At 41.2% G+C, this 24029-nt stretch overlaps 1 protein-coding gene and 1 long non-coding RNA gene across 3 annotated transcripts in view; one reads left to right on the forward strand and one right to left on the reverse strand.

Annotated features, from left to right (window-relative positions):
- Positions 1–1406, forward strand: part of LOC121695364 — a 12498-nt gene extending 11092 nt beyond the window's left edge. Inside the window, exon 3 of the long non-coding RNA XR_006026069.1 lies at positions 1395–1406. This is a non-coding gene — a long non-coding RNA (uncharacterized LOC121695364). The remainder of the gene's footprint in view (positions 1–1394) is intronic.
- si:ch211-195b13.1 (STKc_SGK domain-containing protein) overlaps positions 1–10277 on the reverse strand; it is a 13443-nt gene extending 3166 nt beyond the window's left edge. Inside the window, exons 1-9 of one of the 2 annotated variants that reach the window (XM_042076122.1) lie at positions 10030–10277; positions 2640–2715; positions 1475–1550; positions 1318–1361; positions 1147–1204; positions 953–1036; positions 582–713; positions 337–449; positions 60–183 (exon numbers count right to left, since the gene is read on the reverse strand). In XM_042076122.1, coding sequence (XP_041932056.1) covers positions 60–183; positions 337–449; positions 582–713; positions 953–1036; positions 1147–1204; positions 1318–1361; positions 1475–1550; positions 2640–2715; positions 10030–10063 — 741 coding nt within the window. In that variant the 5' untranslated portion in view covers positions 10064–10277. Of the gene's footprint in view, positions 1–59; positions 184–336; positions 450–581; positions 714–952; positions 1037–1146; positions 1205–1317; positions 1362–1474; positions 1551–2639; positions 2716–3217; positions 3441–10029 lie in introns of those variants that run through there. The other variant, XM_042076121.1, reaches the window with a different exon arrangement.
- Between the last annotated feature and the right edge of the window lie 13752 nt (positions 10278–24029).

Genomic DNA, 24029 nt, shown 5'->3' on the forward strand with positions numbered 1-24029 from the left:
TCATTCTAATTCCATCTGGATGGACTGCTATGAGATCGGGGATTCAAGTGGAATTTTACCTCAGGAGTTCCACAGAATGTGGTTGTTGTTGCATCTGCTTCCAGCCCTTCCTTGCAGAGGCCAAAGTCAGTCAAGACAATATGACCCTGGGAGTCTAGAAGGATGTTCTCTGGCTTAAGATCTCTGTGATAAGACACACACACACACAGACAGTCATCATTCAATGATTTTCCCAGCAGGCTAGAGCCCCTCGGCTAGAGGGCTATCAAGTCATCCCTTTTAATCCCTGAGAAATATGTCTGGTATCTGGCCACTTGGGGGTGCTATCGCACCAACCTGTAAACGATGTGCAGGGAGTGGAGGTAGCCAAGGGCACTGGCAATCTCAGCAGCATAGAACCGGGCACGCGGCTCCAGGAACACTCTTTCGCGTTGGAGGTGGTAGAACAGCTAGAAAACAGAGAAAGAAAGCCAAAAAAAAACTTTAACACCAACCCCACTTTGACACAACAACATGTTCTCTCAGGCTCTCTCTCTCACTCTCCTTCCCACGGCCTTAAGACTGGTACACACGACACTCACCTCCCCGCCATTGACATAGTCCAGCACAAAGTAGAGCTTGTCTGTGGTCTGGAAAGAGAAGTGCAGGCCCACTAGGAATGGATGCTTGATGTTCTTCATTAGCACACTCCTCTCTGCCATGATATGCTTTTGCTGGGGACGAGAGGAGGAGATCAGGTCAGCTTGATATCAAACCACTGAGGTATCAAACCACTCCGCATCAGCACTGATAGCAACTGGTTGTACTGATACAATTGAGATGCTTAAATCAGCATCAACATCAGTTAAAGGTGTAAAGAGTTAAAGGTGAACTCTGAGCCAGGTTTGACTCTGGTGAGAGCATTTTCAGTCTTAGGACCACCTGCTGTCTGAAGACAGGAACTGGGTATTACCTCTTTCTTCTTCAGGATGATCTTCTTCTGCAGGACTTTTACGGCATAGTACTGAGCAGTCTCCTTGTGCCTCGCCAAAAGGACCTAAGACAGGAACACAGAGAGGTCAACATCTTCCAACCAGAGGCAGGTCTGTGTAGCAGATTGTTTAGTGATGGCAGTAAATGCCACATTGTTCATTGTCTTGAGCTTACCTTTCCAAAGCTTCCTTTGCCAATGATTTTCAGGTAGTCAAAGTCACACGGCTTAATCCTGGGGAAGGAGGGGGAAGCAGAGAGTGGGTTATGAGTGGGTGTTCTGAGAAAGGGATATAAACTGCATATGGAGGGAGAGAGAATTGGGTCAATAGTGGAAAATCTACTTACTGAGTCTCTTCTGCCAGAGAGCTTCTTGGTCCAGTCAGACATAGCTGGAATGGAAATATACAGAGGACAGTGTTTAGTTGGCACATCTATGCTGTTAATTCTATGACTAAGATATGACAGTTCTACTAATTGAATTCTTGTCTGGTCGTAAACTCACCGAGTTTGACTTGAGCCCACCTCCCATTGCCTCATTCTGGTTCTCATCGATTTTTAGGAATGATTCAACTGCAGCACTGTAGTTGGGAGAGAGAGAGAGATATACACACATGAAAGGAGAGTATTATAATTCAGTGTGTTTGATATCTATGACTGTTTATTTGCAATTGTTTGTTTTCAAAAACCTGGCTCTATTCTCAACCATACAGCTGTACACGTGACTGAGCAATACTCACAACACATAATTCCAGCCATTGTAGCAGTGCAGTCACACTCTCTACCATAAGATGGCAGTATAGCTTTAGTTTGTTTCTTGACACTGTGTACCACGAGTTTCTGTTTTGCATGTAATGTTTGACAGTTCTTTCTACCTGTCATAACATGAAGACGTTTATCTTGAGCTACACTTATTATATATATAGATGTTTTTTTTCTCTTTTTTTCAGAATGCTATACAAATTCGGCATAATGAGGGAGATGTTGGATACAAATCGAAATATCTGGTAGTCTTGTACCCACATCTGCTTGTCACTGTCAGTAAGACCAGTGATTCAGACACACAAGTCTGGAACAGTATAACGCCGAGACCATCTGTGTGAGTAGCCATTTACAAATCTGTGGCATTTGGACGCAGCAGATGAGGTGGTGGAAATTTCCCATGGTAGCCCGGCGCATCCTACAGCGACCTGAATGTTTAGGAGCGCAGTCCGCCAGAACAACCAAACGTTGCAATGTGTGGTGTGCGCTTTAATTGCATTACCACGTTATCCCTGTCTAGGGTACATAGCAGATTTGCTAAAGGTGCTTATGCAGCCAGCGGGAGCGACGGTCAAGACCTGACTGACATGAACAGAATTGTTGGCTCTGCTACACTGTACCCAGATTACGCTATTAATGGAATGGACATGGCCAAATTAAGAGACAGGTTGCGTGGTTCCGATTGGATTAGCTAACTGTACACTGCGCTCCACTGACCTTAGTTCAGTTGGAAAGATATTGAAAAAAATCCAATGTATGAGGCCAATTGTTCTTTAACGCATGTTTTGACAGATATATATTGACAGTAGACTTGGAAAGTGAGCGTTAATGATCGCGATGATTTTCAGACGCGGTTCACGTAAGTGGCCAAACTGAGATTTTGACAATAAGAAAACACGAATACTTACTGCTGACAAATATGCGGATTGGACACAAGCTTCTGAATGAAGTCGTTCAGACCCATTTTTCTCTCCTTGATAAAAGCTGCAATTGGAAAAGAAGGCATACGTCAGTAGGAAACCCAGTACGTCACCGACCATCCAACTCTAGGCTACCAATCTTGAATACTGTAATAATTCAGGGGGATTTGAAGCGTAGCCTATATGGCTTACATTGGGAAAAATAATGCAATGAATCCGGATTGGTGCATTCGTTGAATATTTGTGAAAACAATGGAAAAAAGGTTATTCAGAGGCATACAACCAACTGGACCACAACATACTATATCATTAACAGCCTAAGAAAAAAAAAGTCCTGTGGTGAGTTTAACTGTAAGCGTATGGAAACATCAGACATAACGTGGGCTTGATTAAGTTAAACCCCAAACTAAGTTAACGAAAACAAATTCATCGGTAAAGAAGCTGCTTAGGTTTTAGTGAGCGATCTGTTCAGAATGAGCATAGCCGAACGTTAGTTCTTCACACAAAAATATGACAGTCCTTTCTTGCCATTCTCCATTAATGTTAAGGTAAATTAGGTAACCTACCAGTCAGAACTGACATGATCCCACGCATTTTGCAGTAAGTCAAATCGCACCCAGCCTCTGTCATAGCCATGGTTAAGAAGTGAATATATCCGAGTTGGAATGTATTTCTTGAGTAGCGCACTGCTGAATACTCCAAATGCAAGGTGTTTGTTGTTTCGCTGCAGACAGGTTTGGTCTGCGTGCCGATGTACAGTTCAGCGCCACTGTCCCGCACTGCTCGAGCGCACCAGTTATTTTATACGGAGCACGTGGTTTCGGAGCCGAGGCACTGACATCACTCCTGTAACCGGGGCAACTGCCTTAGCGTGACGTCACGGGAATTCCGCAACTCCTAGTCCTGCCGGTAGGAGGCGGGAATGACACCAGCTTTGCAGCTGAGCCAACCAGTCAACGAAGGCGATTGTTTAACCCCCCCTCCCTACCCCCAACACTTTTCTATCAATGGAAAGATACCGTGGAAGAGGCAGCTGGTCATAATCTGCTCTCCTCTGTAGGCTATGAACAGATTAACTCCATTCTGAGATCGCCGTTAATCATTGGATAGGCCTACAACTGACCTGGCACACCACATCAATCTGCATACAGAGTGATGTAGCCTAGCCTACAGCTCTGGAAACAATTAAGAGACCACTGCACATTTTTCTGATAGCATCCGATTGCTGAGTGACATTCAAATGAGTTGATGGTCATATTCCAATTTGCAGTGGTCTCTTTGAATATGACCGTCAACTCATTCAAATGCCACTCAGCAACCTTAGGATGAAATAAGAAAAATGTGAAGTGGTCTCTTAATTTTTCCAGAGCTGTATAGCCAACCCATATATGCTAGACCCTACCATCATTCTAGGGCCATTATGCTGATAAAGGGCATATACAATTAAGCCTATATTTGCTACCTTGGAAATCCAGAGTTCTCTCAAAAGCACAATTTGAATTGTCTCTGCGAGACACTCTGGCAATGAGTAATCAGGGGCGGATTATGAACTTCCGGGCCCCTGGGCCCAGATGTAGGCCTATTAAGGGCCCCCCACCAGACCCGGCGGCAGACACAAATTCACGGACGGGCATTACACCTTTCCAGGGGGGGCACGGGAACTTAAATTGATCACGGTAGTTTAAGCTTACACTTGACAAAACATTCTAATATGAAAATATAGATGCAATTGTTGTAAAATGGTGCAGCTCATTTAAGAGAGCCCCGTGCGCAGGGATGGAGAGAGAGAAAGCGAGAGGGGATATGCATGTTATAACTGAGATGCCACTTTCAGATAGAGTGTTAGGGAGTTAGCCCCGAAGTTACGGATAACTTCGGCCCTGGAGTGGTAACAAGCTCCCTGTTCTCCGACTAGGTCAGAAGAAAAAAACAGTAAAGGTTAACGCTATCAAACAAACTCAGAAACTACTAGGCCTACTTCTACTAACTACGATATGAGATATAGCCTACCTGCGAGCCGATAAGCCATATTTGTCATCGGATGACAGGGGTTAGTGCAGAAGTGAAGTAGACTGTGCCACGTAACCTCCTCTCCATTTACTGTAGGTGATGGGCTTACCTAATGTTCCTGATTGATTAGCTACGGAATAATACATATTTTACAAGTTTTATTTGCTACTTGCTAGATTGACAAACGTATAATATATGCCTACATTTAATAAGTGTTCGAAATCAATCTATGGGATTGGGGTTGGTTGGTGCAGCCAACCTCGTCCAGGGCGGGCACAGATGACTTCCAGGACGGGCCTGGCCCCCCAAAGCCCCCCCATGACGCCGGGACTGCCCCCCACTTATTGTCATATATGTGGGAGGGGGGGTTGGGGGTCCTCCCCCAGAAAATGTTTAATTTGTTTGATGTGATTTCCTGTATTCTGGTGCATTTTGGAGATGGCCAATACTAAATTCAATCAGATTCATAGCCTACATCCTGATTTGTTGATATTGAGGCAATGATTCCATGCAAAGGCTTGGGCTTCAGGGCCCCCTGACCCCTTGGGCCCCTGGGCCTGGGCCCGGTAGGCCCGTGCAGTAATCCATCCCTGTGAGTAATGATGCATATTACTTTTACCCCTTGCATCGCGAGGAACCAATCACATCGGTGTATCTGATATAGGCAGGCCATGAGGCGAGCTAAACAGATGACAACAGAGCTGCAGCGAATCAGTCAGTGAACACTGGTCGTAGTGCTATCCAATTGCGTGCAGTGAGATTTTCAAATGCATGCTTGGTGCCACCCCTCGAGTTGGGCCATTTTCATTATTCGTGGCCAGACCCTTAATCTTTCTAGATTACCAGGGTCTGGATTTTCCAGGCTATATATTTGCTATATAGTTTAAAATAAGAACACAAATGCACTGAACATAGGTATATTGTAGCCTGCAGCACCAGGCTTAGCAGCAGTCACCTAAGGTTATTAGCAAGAAGCTCTCTTGACTGACAGAATTAAATTTGAACTTCAATGTTACTACAGAACCCTGCAGTTCTTGTTTACAGGTATTTCTGCCCTTTCCTAAAGCACGACTTCATGCAATATGTGTTTAATTTACTTGAAGCCTGACTCATTCTCCAACAAACACTGCATGCCCTCCCCATACATTGAGGTCAGAGACGCCCACCCACCCACCACCCATTTCTATGAAGCCGGTCTACTTATCATTGATTGAATCTGAGCAGGTCAAGGTTGTGTGGTAGGCGGCCTCCATACAGTTATGTAAACTGCAATTATGGGCGCAGTGCTGCTGTGGCATCACATCATGCCTCGCTTGGCTCACATTCAGCCATACAGCACAGCACAGCACAGATGTGGTCCACTAACCCTTTAAGTTATATAAGTGTGTCATAACACTAAGCTAAGCCAGCCATCGCTCCTATCTATTGGCTCTTCACCCTTAGTCCCTACGCTTAGTGGCTTCCTCATAGCCAGGGGGATAGGATGACAGTCTTTAAAGGGCTCTCTATATCCCCATGCAGTTACTGAGAAAAAGGGGCAGAATTATTCTGCATCTCTTAGTACTAGTAATGATGCATGGTGTGTTACGACATCAGTCATTCACATTACTGATGCAGTGCATTCCTGGAATAAGAACTCAATGGACTTTTGAAAATGTACTCATTTCATTGTCTAATTTATAGCCTGTATAAATGTACTCCTTAGTCATATCTGTACAGTTATGGATGCACATTAAAATGATTGCACTCTTTTTCATTAAAGTCATGGATGCACTGTAAAATTGTTATTGGGCTATTATTTGTTTTTATTTATGGGCATTGATTTTGTTAGCATAGCAACTGCTATTCATCATGACGAGGAACTCTGTGACAATTGAGAGTAAGAAAAAGAGTAACAGACAGCTGAGATCCTGCCAGGCCTTTGTGTGAATGAATTGCTTCTGCCAAGATCTGTCAGTCAAGGTCAGGACAAATGGCAAGCCAAGCAGTCAGTCACTGATACTTATCCTCACCCCAGGAACCAACGCCATCCTGGAAACGGTCAGAATCGGATCTGGCTCTAGGGTTTGGGTTAGACCCACTGATGTGGTCTAAATCTAGGGACTGACGTTTGCTGTACAACTAATATAGATTAATTTAACCTTTTTTCAATTTTTAAATGTATTTTTAAATTAAACTTTTTAAGAGCAACAAAATGAAGGCCACCGTACAAAAAAAAAGAAAAGAAAAATACTTTTCTCAACTATTTCATCAGTAGGAATTGCAGATACTCAGTATTTAGAAACAGTATTTAAAAACACAGCCCCACAGACACTTAAGACAAGGAAGCTTTTCAAAAAAGACCACGGGACTTTCCATAGTGCAGCTTTTTTTGTTTCACTTTGAATTTGCATACCACTCGTGATTTAGGGGTGAACGGAAACTCCACTACAGTGGTGTGTGTGTGTGTTTGTGTTTGTATTTGTGTGTGTGTGTGTGTGTGTGTGCTTAGAGGGTGGTTTTCACTTGTCTTCAGCGTATAACAAATGATTCAAAGACAACACGGCCTCAGCTCACCCACTGCTTTTGCAATGGCAATGTCACCCACATGACAATGACAATAACCACCCACCAACATCAGTGAAAACATACTCACACAGAAACAGCCCCAGAGTTGACACGTCCAACTTAAATGAAACAGCACTTTTTCATTTTCTACAAGTACAAAATGCAAAGCCCTTGCTTCCCTTCCTACAGACACAGGCCTCGTAATAGGCAAGGCTGTGCTACTACCAACAGTTACAGCACCCCCGTGTGCCACACATTATGACAGATCCTCGCTCAGCTCTCTGTCTGCCTGCTGCTGATGCCAGTGGAGACACATAACAGTGTTAATGGGTATTTATAGCATGTGTAGTGTAGAGAGAGCACTTGCCATAAAAACGATTGCCCATTAGATGCCAACGGAACAGGTGGTGCGGACTACACACTTCTTCCGTTTCGTAACAGAATCCCTCTGAGTCACAAAAAGCCACAATATTTGTTAAATATATCTTATATTTTATATGATATATGTGTGCCTTTTTCTTGTTACTATAGTAACAATATATGGAGTGTAGCTGTGGAGACAGCAAGCCATCACAGTAGAGTAGAGAGAGAGAGAAGCCTGTTCGACCATGGGTGACTGTGTGTGGGTTTTGTATATGGGCAATGTGTCGCCAGGTCAGGTTCCAGTTTGCTTTTGGTGGACAGATTGGGTTTGGGTGTGTGCGTGTGTGTGTGTGAGTAGAGGGGTGGGCAGTAGCAGTGAGTCACTGGCTCTCCCCACACACCTCTCTGCCTCAGCTTTGTCTCCTTTCCTGCTGGGGGGCTTTGGCACCAGTGTGGGGGAACTCACACCTCGCTGCTGCAGGCAGATCTGGCGAGATGGATTGGGGCTCCACTGGGCTTGAGTCACAGACGTTCCTCTGCTCCCTCAGCTCTCGCCCACACATTCACACAAACCGCATTGATTTTTCACAGCCGTGCTTTTCACTACGAGGACTACAGAGGCACTTGGATAGTAGTATGTGTCAATTATACAGTGACCATTTTCTCTGTTTTTCGTTGATGCTTCTGAATGATCATTATCTTGTTCTCTCTATCCTTTGCAATCTGACTTTTATTGTTCTCTTACTGAAGGTGATGATGTATGGGGAATGGGTCGATGACACTTTTTGAGCAATAAAAAAGAAAGGATCACAGAAGCACATAGATGTTTAGGTTGGTTATTTTTTACGGAAAAAAATCAACCTAAACTTCTGTGTGCTTCTGTTATCTGTGGTCTGTGATTTTTATGTAAAAATAAGCAATCTAAACCTCTGTGTGCTCTGGTGATCCTTTGTCTTTACTGTATGACTGGTCCTCTCTCTCTCCCTCTCTCTCATTCCATTTGCTCTTCCTCTCTTCATCTTTGCTCTTCCTCTCTCCTTCACTCCCTCCTTCTAATCCTACACCTGCAGTCGTTTCTATTGCCTCTCTGCCGGCCTTTGATGGCTGCACCTGGGAGACTCGTGGGAGGCCTGGATGTGCGGACTTGCAGTCTCAGGCAATCAGACAGCCAAGCTGTTGCAAGCTCATGCTTCCCCACATTCAATGATGCAGTCAAAATCCGCACTACAGAAATAGCAACTTATGAAGAGAAAATGTAACTTGTATAGTAAGCACAAAAAAAATAAGCAAAAAAGAATAATTTTGTTGCATCCTACCGAATGTTTAAGATACAACATTTTTTTAACATAGCCACCTCACGGTTGAACGCTAAATGCAGTTGACAACACCACAGTGTTTACACCCCTTGGACCCATTCCACATGTGTTCTAGTTTCTCTACAAAATGTGACCACAGCCACAGCGATTTGGTCATTCAGTTTGTTACAATACAAATGTCAATGCAGAGAGAGGACTTTGTAAGCAATGTAAGTGTCTATCATAATCTTACAATTAATAATTAATAATTATCTGTGATATTTTAGTACACAATAGTAAAGCTATGCCCCGAGCATTTCAGCAGAAAATGAAACCCTTTATTAGTAGCGGGTGCCTGTTTGAATGGATGTTCATACTCCTTGTTTCTGCACCAGGCTCTAAGACTCAGACTCTAAGAGAGCTCAGTGTGCATCAGTGCATCTGGAGAATCAAGCAAAAAGCCCATCAATTCGTCAGGCAGAAAATGTTTCTCTGTAACAGGCCTGTCGTTTGTTCTCCTCAATTTCACCAGTAGTCAGTGTGAGTACACAACAAGTGATGGCCAGCTCAGAGGTTATTCATCTGTTCCAGTATGGTCAAAACAAATTCATCAGTATTCAGAGGTGCAGAGAAAGATACAAAGCATTGCGTGTTGGATAACCCTGTCTCTGCTAGATAATGTCTATGGTGATGGATAGGTGGGACACTGGATGTCTTCCTCCCTAATCTTATCTGCTGCTGCTGCAGATGATACCGGCTAAGTTTTGAATCACTGGGATGAATCAAGCCATGACAAGGCAGAGACAGAGAGAGAGTCAGGGAGAGGTCAAGAAAGGGGAAACATCTGAGCAGAAAGAAAATGAAGAAAGATAGAGAGAAAGAGAACACAGAAAGAGAGAGAGATTAAGAAGATTAAGAAAGTGGTAGAGGAAGAGGAAAGTGTTACCAAGAGAGAAGTGCAGAAGCACAATGAGATAGCAAAAATCCAGCCTGCTGCCTGACCAATAAATAAGTAAATAAATAAATAAATAAATAAATAAATAAATAAATAAATAAAGCTGACATAAATACTCTCAAAATATCCAGGTGAATATATGATACTTATTATCACCGATCCCAGTTGAATATCATACTTTTCCACCAAATGAATTTGAAGCTCTCACCTATGAAAGACTTCTTGCTGGTCTTCATGGCCATTTATCTGTTGGATTAAAAGATTCCCTTATGTCTGCAGGTGTCAGTCTGACACAGAGAAGGCTGCTTGTGTTGTAGCTTCTCAGCAGTGGGCCATGTTTTCGCCTGCGTCTTCGGATCTAATTCCCCGGCAGGAGCATCCCTGGCAGCTTAAAAGACTGGCAAATCATTTCCTCTATTACACTTCCCTCTCTCTCTCTCTCTCTCTCTCTCTCTCTCTCTCTCTCTCTCTCTCTCTCTCTTTTTCTCTCCACAGTCTGGAACGATAGCCTAGGTGATAGTGGATACCCAGGAATTGTGACGCACCTGAAACCCCTGCCTCCGCCCATTACCACCCCCTCCACCACCACCACCACCATCACACACACCCAACCCCCTCTCCTCCTCCACCTCACCTGTTTTCCAATCACCCTGCATCGACACAACTGAGGCAGGTGTCGAGTTACGGGAGCTCTCCTGAGTATGGCTTCACCCCCGGGACCTGGTCACCGGGATACCGAAATCACAGAGGGGAGGGTGTGACTTAGCACGCTCACATTTTAATGATTTCCTTAATTTCCATTTTGTTTTTTTGAAAGTATTAACCCCCACGAGACAAATGCATGATGAAAAACAGTGACAGGGCACATACTGTTCCGACTGTTCCTTCACTGGTAGGAGAGGGGAGGCTCATGAAACAGACACTACACCTCAGACCAAAGTATCCTGCCACACTGGTTTGCATTGTAGGACTAGTTTCAGTAGAATATGCAGGTCACATGCAGGTCCTTTCAGTTGTGTTTCCTTTTAATTTCCCAGGTAGATTTTCATTCAGGCATATTTCTTCATACCTCTATTTAATGTATAAGTATATACTTTTTTGATCCCGTGAGAGAAATTTGGTCTCTGCATTTAACCCAATCGGTGAATTAGTGAAACTCAAACAGCACACAGTGAACACACAGTGAGGTGAAGCACACACTAATCCCGGCGCAGTGAGCTGCCTGCTTCAATGGCGGCGCTCGGGGAGCAGTGAGGAGTTTAGGTGCCTTGCTCAAGGGCACTTCAGCCATCCGGTCGGGGCTCGAACCGGCAACCCTCCGGTTACAAGTCCAGAGTGCTAACCAGTGGGCCACGGCTGCCCACTTGCTGTCTAAATGTAGTTAATTATGTCTAAAGGTGATGATACATGGGGCCACTTTTTGAGCATTGTTGTTGGGCAACCACATAACTGGTTCTATGTATTCTTATTGGATGATCATGACAGTTTGCACGTTGATGATTAAAGATCTCATGGAACAAAACTGTTTACCATACCAATGAATGTGCCAGAGCAGCAAAACTCAGGAACAATGGCACGCAATTGTGGCTCAAAACATCTCCTTGAGTACCGTCAGCTTTAGTTTCGACAGACAGATCTGATCTCTGATCTAGAGACTGATCTTCCTACATGGTTGTAGAAACAGATCTGGGTCTGAGAAGCATTTGAATGCTATGGTGCGGTAGAGCAGCACACACGTCTTATTCAATTTTAAACATTTTAAAAAGGTTGTAGGTCACTTTGGGAGGTACAGTATAAGTGTCCAAGAGATAGTGTAACTTCGTGAGTTTATGTAGAACACGTGAGACACATTGTAGCTATATTTTCTGAGGGTGTAACATTACCACTCTTGCACGGGGGCGGGGTTCTCCATCGTTGCACAGAAAGCCATGACGATGGCTCTATCGAATTCCCAGTGAAAAAAAACACTCCCATGTTCTTTGGTGCAAGATCAGGGAAATGTTTTTTTTAGATGTACACAAAGACTGTACTCTTCTTCTATCTCTTGATTTACATTTCTGACTGAAGACTCTGATATGATGTCTGGAAGGCATTTGAATGGAGTTTGTTGACCTACTGTCACAGTAGAGCAGTAAAGTAGCACACATCACATATTCAAATAAATTTGAATGAGTTCGTTCTCTTGTGAAAGCAGGTCTAATAGAGGTCAGTTAAAGTCACATAAAGTAACACAGGGCAGAGCTGAGTTCTGTTAGCTATACTGAGTACTGAGAGAAACGGGTTCTTGAGTTTGTCAGAGATATGACAGTCCTGTGTTGGACTCTCTATCCTATGGCACAGAAACCCACGACGATGATGGCTGTATCGATTCCCCATTCACGGTGTGAAGGCCAACCCTGTGGTCATTGCTCTCCTGTAGCTGTGTGAACAGACACATGGCCATGAAGCTGTTTTATTTTAATGGCCTTGGCAGTAATAGAGTCCGTGCTCATTCGCTATCTGCCTCTCCCCATGCAGGTAGGAAGTGATGACAATTCCAAATAAATAAAGAAATAAAATGAATAAGGATGGGTTAATGACTCGTTGTGAAAAAAATGTAATTACCTCGGCAGTCTATTAAATCCACGTTATTAAACACCTCTAGGGAAGCCGGTCAGGCTTTATAGTCTCTGTGGCTATTTCATTGGAACTGCACTGGCATTACATAAACGACACTCACTGTGATGCCAGCTAGGACTGTAATGGGCTTATACTCTCGCTGTGCTATCATTTTTAAACCAGTCCCATAAAAACAGTAGCAGTGATCAGTGCCTTGCAGAAGTATTCTACCATGAACTCTGAATGACCATTGGCTGGGACTGATGTAATTGTGCACAGTTCTGCTTTGAATCAGTGCTGACTGTTCAGATCTCAATCCACAACACACACACACACACACACACACACACACACACACACACACATGCACACAAACGCGCGCACACACACACACACACACACACACACACGCAAGCACACACACACACACACACCGACAGACACACCTTGGATTTCCTTGTACTTCTCTTGGTATTCCCCATCTCTGTATCCATTCTAATAAGGATGTTCAGACATCATGTTGAGCAGGAAAAAAGGCTTCTGATAATCCTTTCTGTCTCCTCTGATCAGCCTTCTCATCTCACTCAATCAGGAACTAGTGCAACTCAGCCATTCAACTGAAAGCCTGGCGGTCTAACGAACTTGGAACGTGTTATTGCAAATATTTGCAGCCAATAATCTAAACCGTGAACCTGGTTGGATCTCATGAAAGTGTACAATAATATAAGCGCCTTTCTATAATCATGGACACCTCAGCCTGGTTTTCAAAGTACAAAAAAGATTAGCATACTCGACATAACTCAGTCAGGTCATCGGGTTGCTTTGACTGAGTTAAGATATTTCAATGTGTCATGTCAAGTTTATTACACATGAACTTGACACTTCACATTTACATAATTGAACTCAGTCAAAGCAACCAGATGACTTGACTGGGCTCTCTATGGACCAGTATCTACAGTGGCCAGGAAAGGGGAACCGTCAGTGAATTTGCCAGTAAAGGTCACTCCATGCATTTTGGAGCACTTCCTCGAGCACATCACAGTAGGGGCCTCCTCATTCTCTCTCTCTCTTTCTCTCTCTCTCGCTCTCTCACTCTAACTCTCTCTCTCTATTTCTCTCTCTCTCTCTCTGACATTCCTCCTGGTGTAAACCTGTCACAGAGTCACGTTTAGTCTCTCTTTCTCTCTCGCGGCAGCCATGTGATGGATGAAAGGTCTTTAGACTCGTGGGAATTAAGCATGGCAACAGTTTCCCAGCCATTGTGGCCTTCTGTTTAACAGAGATAGGCCCATGGCCCTTTAGTTCCTATAAAGGGAACCTTCCTTTATCGTGATGCTTTTTTTCTATTTCAGGTATATTTATCCAAAGCTATCACAGTAAACTTAGAGGTTGGTTTATGTATTCACTGCCAGGTTTGAGAGCAGTTTGTGTTGGTTTTTGCCAAAATGAACCTTGGCTACTACAGTTTTTTTCAACTGCTTACACACTAAATCTTTGCTTGTCACACAATTTTCTAAACATGTCTTCCAAACATCATAACCCCACACCAAATCTGCAAAACCATACACTAATTCTCAATGTTTGACTCAGTTTTCAATTTACTAAAACACATTTTGCAAAACACCACACACAATTTTCTACTTAACACACAAAAATCTAACAGGAAGTAACTTGATTTCGTTTTTCAAACACAACCCATCAAAATGCCATGGCACACTAAATCACCATTGCTTCACTCTCTCTCTTCACATGTGTAAACACTCATTACTTTATGGAACACCATCCAATCATTGCCTTAGTATAGGCCTACAGTATGAATAGATATAGTATATATGTAGGTATGGACCCTTTCAATCTGGCCCTAGAGGATTTTCGGTTGAAATGTTCAGAACCAATGCAAATACTTTGAAAGGAATGTTCTACAAAAAGTCGACTTTATGTACAGTAAAACTTTTTTTGTACTATATTTTTGTGTCTCCCCAAGTTACCATTAGCTCAATACATTTTTCTATAGACCTATGAATACATACCCCCCCCCCCCCCCACACACACACACACACACACACACACACACACACCAAACACACACACACATACTGTCACAGTCACACCAGGTTCTGTTCCAGCCACACCCACTGCTCACTCTCCTGAAGCTCCCCTCACTCGTTCACACTCCCCAGTTTACTAATGACCTGCACCTGTTCCCAATCAGCCTCACTCCCTACTTAAACCCCAGTCTCCCCTCAGTCTTTGTCTGGCCTCGTCAGAGATGACACCAAGGTGCTATCCACCAGCCTGACTCACAAGGACTACTCCTCCTGGATTCCCTTTGCCTGTTCCAGCGTCCTCCTGGTCTGACCCCTCGAGTCACCTCCGAATTTGGATCTAGTTAAAGGAACCATATGTAAGATTGTGGCCAAAACTGGTACTGCAATAACTTTCAAATTACTTTAGAGCAGTGTATCCCCTCCCCCTCCCTCCTGACTCGAGGTTGCCAACCCAGATGGCGAAACACTACTGACTTTGTGATTAGTAGATAGGAAGAGGGTGGCACATCAGGCCAAAACACGACATGACATGACAAAACACAACATCAACATCAGTTGAGGGCTGCAACTTCACTGGCCAGACTACTGTTGTCAGTGATATAAGTATTTGAAATGAACATGATTTCTTAATGTCTAGTGACATATCAGGGCCATTTTATGATTAATTACAGTGCATGAAAATGCACTGTTCTGTTATCCGAAGTCTTTCCTTGAATTTCCCCTGGGGATCAATAAAGTATCTATCTATCTATCTATCTATCTATCTATCTATCTATCTTCTTCTTATTACAGTGCATGAAAATGCACTGTCCTGTTCTTCCTAGGCATTTTCTTCTTCTTCTTCTTCTTCTTCTTCTTGTAACGCAGTTAATGCAGCTTCAACCGTTTAACGTCATTCAAACTATGTTACGTAGGTCTTACTTAGGACATGTGGGCTATGTATTTTTCATCTTTGTAACTTTTATACTTTTTAAACTATTAATTAAAAACTACTCAAAATTTACCCATAGACTTAACATGGGCTGATGACATCACAATAGAGCCGTTAAGCAATTAGAATCCTATGGCAGGTGTTCAGGCCACCTGTCCCAACTGCCATTCTCAGGCTTTAAGCATACAAACTGGCCCTATTAAGACTACACACCCTATTCAACTGCTTCCTCTGCCAAAAACTGTTTCAAAATAAGAGTCCTCACTACAATATTTCACTGTTAAACAATTTAACCCTTTAAACTACTGAACTTTTTAACTGTTCAGCCATTGTAACTGTTACTTGTCATCAACTATGACTCCTACCCACTGTAGCTAGTTAGCATGGTTAGCATAGTTAGCATGTTAGCATTGCTAACATTGTTAGCATTTGAGCAAAACTGCTAAAAATGATTAGCTAAGTAACATGGTTAGCATAGTTAGCATGCTAGTTAGCATTTTTAGCAAAACTGTTAAAAATGATTAGCTAAGTTAGCTAAGTAACATGGTTAGCATAGTTAGCATGCTAGTTAGCATTTTTAACAAAACTGCTAAAAATGTTTAGCTAAGTTAGCTAAGTAACATGGTTAGCATGCTAGTTAGCATAGTTAGCACAACTGCTAAAAATGATTAGTTAGGTTAGCTAAGTAACATGGTTAACATAGTTAGCATGCTAATTAGCATTTTTAACAAAACTGTTAAAAATGATTAGCTAAGTTAGCTAAGTAATATGGTTAGCATAGTTAGCATGCTAGCATAGTTAGCATGCTAGTTAGCATAGTTAGCATGACTCCTAAAAATGATTAGCTAGGTTAGCTAAGTAACATGGTTAACATAGTTAGCATGTTAGCATGCTAGTTAAAATAGTTAGCATACCTACTAAAAATGAAAACATTAGCTAAGTTAAGTAACTTGGTTAACATTATTATCTTTGATAACATATTCCAACTGTCAGTTATCGTCAATTATCTACCTAAATAATTTAACCATTTAAATTATCCACCTATTTAACCGTTCAATCATTCCAACTATATTAAACCTTATCTACCAAGTAAATCATTTAACTATATAAACTATCCACCAATTTAACTGTTCAGTCATTCCAACTATATTAAACCTCATCTACCTAGCAACCAATATAGTTTGTTTTTACTCTGTATGATATTTTACATCATATTTTTTGCATTTTCATGCACTGTATTTCCTTCAGGAAATGCTTTTCTAGTTATTATTATTCTTCCCACCAAATTTCTGCGTCTAATTCAGCTTCAACCGTTTAACGTAGAAACATTCGTTCAAACTTTGTAACGTAGGTCTTGAAAAGGAGACTTGAGGAATGTTTTTTTCACTTTTGTAAACTTTATACTTTTTGAGATATTAATAAAAAACAAGCTTATTTTTCCCCATAGACTTTGTATGGGGACTATGACATCATAATGGGCTAATTAACTTGATTTGCACCTGTATCAACTTCCAGCTGCTCAACTAGGTCCCATCAAAAAGCTAGTTTAACTGATTGCACCTGTATCAACTGTTTTCTGCTCAATTAGGCCAACTCTCTTTGTGTATCTCCATTCTACAAGGATATAAGGCACATTCCATCCAACTTTCTATCCATTCATCCTCTTCAAACCATTCACTCATCTACCCATTAAACTATCCCATCAACATCCATTAAACAATCTGCCTATCAACATCCATTCAACTTTCTGTCTTTCAACATCCATTATACTATCTACATTTAACTTTTAAACTATATACTCTGTCTCAGGCTTTAAACATACAATCTGGCTCTACAGATCCTGTTCAACTATTTCCTCTGCCCACAACTGTTTCAAAATAAATGTCCTCACTACAATAATTCACTAATAAATAATTTAACTATTTAAACTACTCAACTATGTAACTGTTCAGCCATTTCAACTGTCAGTTGTTATCAACTATGACTTCTGCCAACTGTTATCAAATAAAAGTTTGTTTTGCATTTTATGTTAATATACAGTATGTTTATATTTTCATGCACTGGTAATTTCCTCAAAATTACATTTTCTAGTTGAAATACATTTCTTACATATGGTTCCTTTAAGTCGATCTTCTGTGTTTTGGGACTTCTTCCGTTACAGTTTTTTTCAAATGCTTACACACTAAATCTTTGCTTGTCACACAATTTTCTAAACATGTCTTCCAAACATCATAACCCCACACCAAATCTGCAAAACCATACACTAATTCTCAGTGTATAACTCCGTTTTCAATTGACTAAAACACATTTTGCAACACACCACACACAACTTTCTACTTAACACACAAAAATGCCACACTTATTCACCAGTGCTTCACTCTCTCTCTTCACATGTGTAAACACTCACTTTACTGAACACCATCCAATCATTTCCTTAGTATAGGCCTATGAGTAGACATACTGTACACTCTATGTATGGACCCACTCAATCTGCTCCTAGAGGATTTACAGTTGAAATTTGAGCAACAGTGTTTACATGATGTATCCAAAATGTCACAACCCATTTCCTGGTTTTTCTTTTAAATAAAACTTATCTTGTTTGAACTCTACCTCCCTGGCCTGAGTCTGTGGGCCGTGACACACACACACACACACACACACACACACACACACACACACACACACACACACACACACACACACACTCTTTTCTTTGGAAAAAGCAAAGTAATTTGATAGTCAGTCATTTCCGTCTTACTGTAGGAAAAATCAGCTTTTTCAGAACTCCATGTACATCTGGTGGTCATTGTACTGTATTTTGCTTTGTTCTTGTTGGCTGTAAAATACTGTATTCGCAACAGCAAATTATTTGGGAAAAATCTCTATTTTTGGTTTCAACATTGCTTGCATTTTTACTGTGTATTTCAACTTCTCTCTGTAGATACCATAACTTTCACTCTTGTATGGAAATACATAAAGCCTATGAGACAGAAGAGTGTTGTTTTGAGCAACAGTGTGTACATAATGTATCCAAAATGTCATATGACAAAAGTGTTTGTAATGTGGGGCGACTGTTTGATTTTAAAGATGTGTTTATGACATTTTGAATGTTGTGTCATTTTGCTGGAGATTTTGAGGCATTTTGCATTTTGTGTGAGCAATTGTTGGTTTTGTGTGTGGAGTTTTGAAAAATAGACAGTTTTGAAAACATGTGTAAACAGTAAAACTGTAAAAACATGTTACATGGCGACAAAAGAACCTATACAGAAATAGCAGGGTCATGAGTCACTGGCACAATATTTTAAGCTTTGAGCTTAGTATGGACAAGAAGTAGATCAAACATTTATGTTGGCTTTGGCAAAATGTCAAAACACCGATACTAAATCAGCTCTGCAACGACTGTGCCAGTTAGAGGGGGGAAATGGCAGAGAGCACATTGTTGTGTTGAGTTTGCCAAACACTGACTCAGCATAGCAAAGTATTCAGACTATGCATGCTGCTACTTTATTAAATTGTTGTGCAAACCATTGTGAAAATGATAAAATTTCCTGAGACAGTCCTTAGTGTATGCAAAGGTGTGCTTTATCTTAACGTCAACACTGAGGAATGATGACACAGTGACCGAAACAAACACCCTTTGTATTATTTTACAACCTGGAGAAGTCAAGTCAAGCAAGTCACACATCTTACAGGAATAGGAAGTCAACTACTTTAAACAACAGAGTCCTTTTCAACAATTCAAAAGAATTGTGGAATTTGTTTTCTTTTAGGTGGGCATTTTTACAAGTCATGGTTCCTGGAAGAAGAAGAAAAAAGCCTGCCCACACAGCCATTGTTTTTCTTAAAACAGATATGGTCAAAGTTGATTTCCTAATAATAATAATAATAATAAGCTTTTTGTATAGCACCTTTCATACACAGAATGCAGCTCAAAGTGCTTTACATTTGAAGCATGTAACACAATAATAGTCATTATCAATCACTTTTCTTCATTGCTAGGGGCCGTTTATGATCCACTCAGCAACATATCAAAAATATAGAAAATGACGTCATAAGACTGGCAGCCTTAACTCTCTTACCCCCCACAAGCACGCCATATGGCAACTGTGGCAAGGAAAAACTCCCATATTCCAGGAAGAAACCTTGAGCAGAACCTGACTTAATAGGGGGAGCCCATCTGCTTTTGGCTGGCTGCGCCCTCCAATAGCAGCAGATGTAGAATAATCTGAAAAAGTAGTCTACAGGATAAGATGAGTTAACTAAAAGCTGTTTTCAGATCTTTTTTAAAAATATTTACTGAACTCGCCTGCTTGATGTACAGAGGCAGGGTGTTCCATAGTTTGGGCGCATAATGGATAAAAGCAGCTTCTCCACTTTGTTTGTGGAGCACTTTGGGTACGATTAAAAGATTAGAATTGGATGATTTAAGTTTCCTTTGTGGTTGATAAGATATTAAAAGCTCAGAGATATATGAAGGTGCTATGCCATTCAGAGCTTTGTAAGTAATTAACATAACCTTAAAATCAATTCTATAGGAAATAGGGAGCCAGTGCAGTTCAGCCAACACAGGGGTGATGTGTTCTCTCTTCTTAGTCTTAGTTAAAAGTCTAGCCGCAGAGTTCTGTATGAGTGCCAATTTCTTTAGATGTTTTTTGGGAAGACCAGTCAAAAGTGCATTGCAGTAGTCTAACCTGCTAGTGATAAAGGCGTGAATTAGTTTTTCTGCATCTTGTTGAGTTAAAAAGGGCCGCACTTTGGCAATGTTTCTCAAGTGGAAATAGGCTGTCTGAGTAACTTTACTGATATGGGGCTTAAAACTTAACTCTGCATCTAAGATGACACCGAGGCTTGTTACTTTTGGTTTGACCTGGTGCGCCAAGTTCCCCAGATTACTAAGAACAATATCTCGCTTTAGTTTTGGTCCAACAAAAAGTACCTCTGTTTTGTCATCATTTAGTTTAAAAAAAAAATCCTAGTTTCATAGCCAAGAACCTTTCAAATCAGCCGATAAGAACTTGCTCTAGAATATATTGTTCTGCCAGCCACTTTGTATGGGGAGTGGTTAAATCAGATGCCTTTTGTTGCCTTTTTAAACAGTGGTCATTCACTGTGCCTGTGTCCAGAACACACTGAATGAAACTTGATCCAAGTGACCCCTCTCAAGTTTCAGTTCTTTCACCATAACTGGTTGAACAAGGTGCTAACTAACTAACTAAATGACTAAAGTCAAGATATTCTCATTCATTGCACACACTTATATAAAATAAATATCTTCTCTGTGCCCCAGGTCACATACAATGAAAATGGCTAGGTGTTGCTAAATGCAAATGTGAAGATAGTAATTTCTCTAGGAAAGCCTCTATGTCACAGCAATACCCATACAGACCTTTGGTAAATATGGAATTTGCTCTGCATGTCCATCTGACCATGAGGCCATTACAGTAAAGCCCATTTCCAATATCCCTAAAACCCGGGCACACACGCTAATATGGCATGGACGTGTATTTCTTAGGAATTGAGCAAACACCTGCATTTAAAATAGAAAAATGGCTGGCACACCCTGAAGAAGGCTGCTTGTGCCGCTATGCGTGGGTTGCTTCTCCCTATGTTTTTAAACGTTCTATGATGAATTAGCCAGTTAAATAAAGGCTTTTTATATTTTTGAAGAAGAGTGCCTTAGACCCCCTTTTTTCTATTTACTACTGGATTCCCGAACCCAAAGAGCACCTTCAAATTTTTGATTGGAACTTCCTGAGCACCCTGGACCTCTTTGTCTTTTCAAGATACCTGCATTTAAAACCTTTGTTTACAAGATTGCTGCACTTCTTCAACAATTTGGTAAGAGTTTAAATGCACCAATTTAAGTTTAATTTCAATGCTAGTTACGATCATGCTGGAAGTCATAAGTCAATGAACCTTTTCCAGACCTTTTCTAGATAGATAGATAGATAGATAGATAGATAGATAGATAGATAGAAACATACACACACATCGAAATAAATAGAATTTAGGATGCTCTGTGCAAGTGAATGTAAACTGTGATAGGTTTCTATATGTATAGTTGGTAATGGCCTAATGTGAAGACTTTTATTATATTTCCACAGGATGTACAGACCACAGCGGTACACAGACTTACATGAATACAACAGGTGTGTTGACAATTGATTTGACAATAAGACCAAAATTAGTTATAAAATAAAATAACAAAGTGCTGCTTTCTAAAGAGTTGTTTTAAGTTTCTGCTATGTAATGAAGTCCATTGTAGAAGAAAAGAGCAGGTAGTCAGCCTAATCTTCTGTCTCAGCAGCGTGGGAATAAAGTTGTCTAAGAGACAGAGTAGCAGAAGTCTCAGGTGGGTCATGGCCAGAGATGGGGTTGACTGTTCCCTGTCTAGGACATGCTATAGATAGCTCTGGAAGGGCCATCTTTAGACAGAGATTAGTGAGCACTGTTAAATCAAGGCCTGCTAACCACACGGCTTATGGCACCGACCTCTCACAGAGATCAGTCCCGGCCGATTGGCTGACTCCTTTCCAACCTGTGCACCTATTGGCTGATGTCTTCCTGGTGACTGGGCACTTTGGTGACCTCCTTTGTCCCTGTCCACTGCTCAGGTGAGATGAGACAGCTGACAATACATGTGTGGGGGTAATGTGGTGTGTGTGTGTGTGTGTGTGTGTGTGTGTGTGTGTGTGCACATACAGTCACTAAATGTACACATAAATTAATTTATTATGTGGCCCCCCATGAACGGAATTCCACAAAACTTGCATGCATTCAGAGGGTGTCATAATGATCCTACACCTCCCATTTTGTGCAGTTTTGACCGTGTCAGGCGGAGATACCTGCGATTACAACACCTCATTTTTGCTTTTTCATTTGTAACTAGGTGGCGCTATACATCAAATGAGTGGTCATGGGATGAGTTGATATGGCCCCTTAAGACCGTGTCAAGACTTGAACTGTAAGACTTTTTGAGATATCTTGAACACAAAGAACATTACAAGAACAAAGTGTATAGGCCAAAGGAAGTAATGATAATATAAAAATGGTGAATGTAATTAATGTCTTATCTGTTATCTTATAATACATTATGAATTACATTATATTACATATTCAATTGGTGTTAAATATTATTACTTAATATTGTCTAAAAGATTATGTGATATTCTTGGGTCAGTAAAATCCATCTTTTAGAGTTTTTTGCAGAGTAGTGGTCAATCTATCTTGTCATTTTCATGTCATTAACTGAGTAAGAACGAAAAGCTGGCCATGTATCTAGGCCACTAAAGTCACCTCCACTGATATAATGTTTTATTAATATAGTACACGTGTGTATAATTTTAGTGCAGACTCATAATCTCCATGCAGCAGAGATTTTAAGGTCTTTGCAACAAATGCAATAGATGCCACTAGCAAAGATGGTTAACATTGGTTAAGTACAGGATCATGTTCAAGCCATCCAAAAGTGTAGTGCCTATTTAAACACTAGCATAAGAGAGACAAAAAGTAGACAACAGGATGTCATATCTTAATTATGATAAGAGTGTCATATTGTAGTTGTATTGTTGTATAACTAGGATCAAGTAGAGTCAAAAATCTTGTGTTATCTCTATTCTATGTAAGTACTCTATATGATGTTTTGTATTATTTTGAATTTTGAGAGTCTTGATGGACATGTCCTGCTATTACTTATAAGTGTCTAAAACTTCAGGTGAGCGAGGTCTGGTGAATTGGAGGATCCTTCCTAGAAAAAAAAAATGGGTCAAGCATCCGTGCTATAGTTGTCTCACCTCCACTTAACCCACCTCCACATAACGTGTCCATGCCATTGCTCTTATCCATTGTGTGTGTCTATTTATAAAGTCCAAGGTCATAATCTTAACGCAGTGGGGATTTGAAGACGTGTTTTAGTCCCAGCTGGAGGCCATTTTTGCATGTTAAGAGACTGAGTGATGCTCTGCTCGGGTAGGTAGATGGTTATGCAATGCTGGTGCGATGAGCAAGCACCCCATGGCACATGTACTTATTAGTCAATTACACACTCTTCACTGCCTGCAAAATAGAGTGCTTTATTGCCTCTCCAAACTTCCAAAGTGTGTGAGTAGAATTACTGATTTGTGAGATGTGAGCTCTCCTTTGGAGATGCTGTGTTCATAGACGGAATGTTATCTGTGCATATCACACATGCATTCCATTGCATGTAAGATAATAGGATTATGGGTATACTGTATGTACACGAGAAAAGCATGTGAAGCCCATGCTGAATATCACATGCAGTGATTCCACGGCAGCTTCCACATGACACCTGACTTGCATCATGTGCCTGCTTGGCCAGCTCTGGGAAAGGCTGCTTTGAATACACACACACACACACACACACACACACTCAAGCCCCTTTTACATGGACAGTTTTTTTGTATTTCTGATTAAACTATTCCGAATTCAAATGTTGTGTTTACATGGGGTATGTTCTATTCCAATCATGGGTTTACAAGCACTCTAGAATCTTTGATCGGAATAGCTGTTACAGCTCCAGCAGGCAACCCGATTGACCGTACATGGCTGTTTTGGAATAAGAGCAGAATAAACCACCCCTCACCCTTGTATTCATTCTGAATATAAAAAAAT

The sequence above is a fragment of the Alosa sapidissima genome, chromosome 21 (genome assembly GCF_018492685.1).
Source record: "Alosa sapidissima isolate fAloSap1 chromosome 21, fAloSap1.pri, whole genome shotgun sequence".
NCBI lineage: Eukaryota > Metazoa > Chordata > Actinopteri > Clupeiformes > Clupeidae > Alosa > Alosa sapidissima.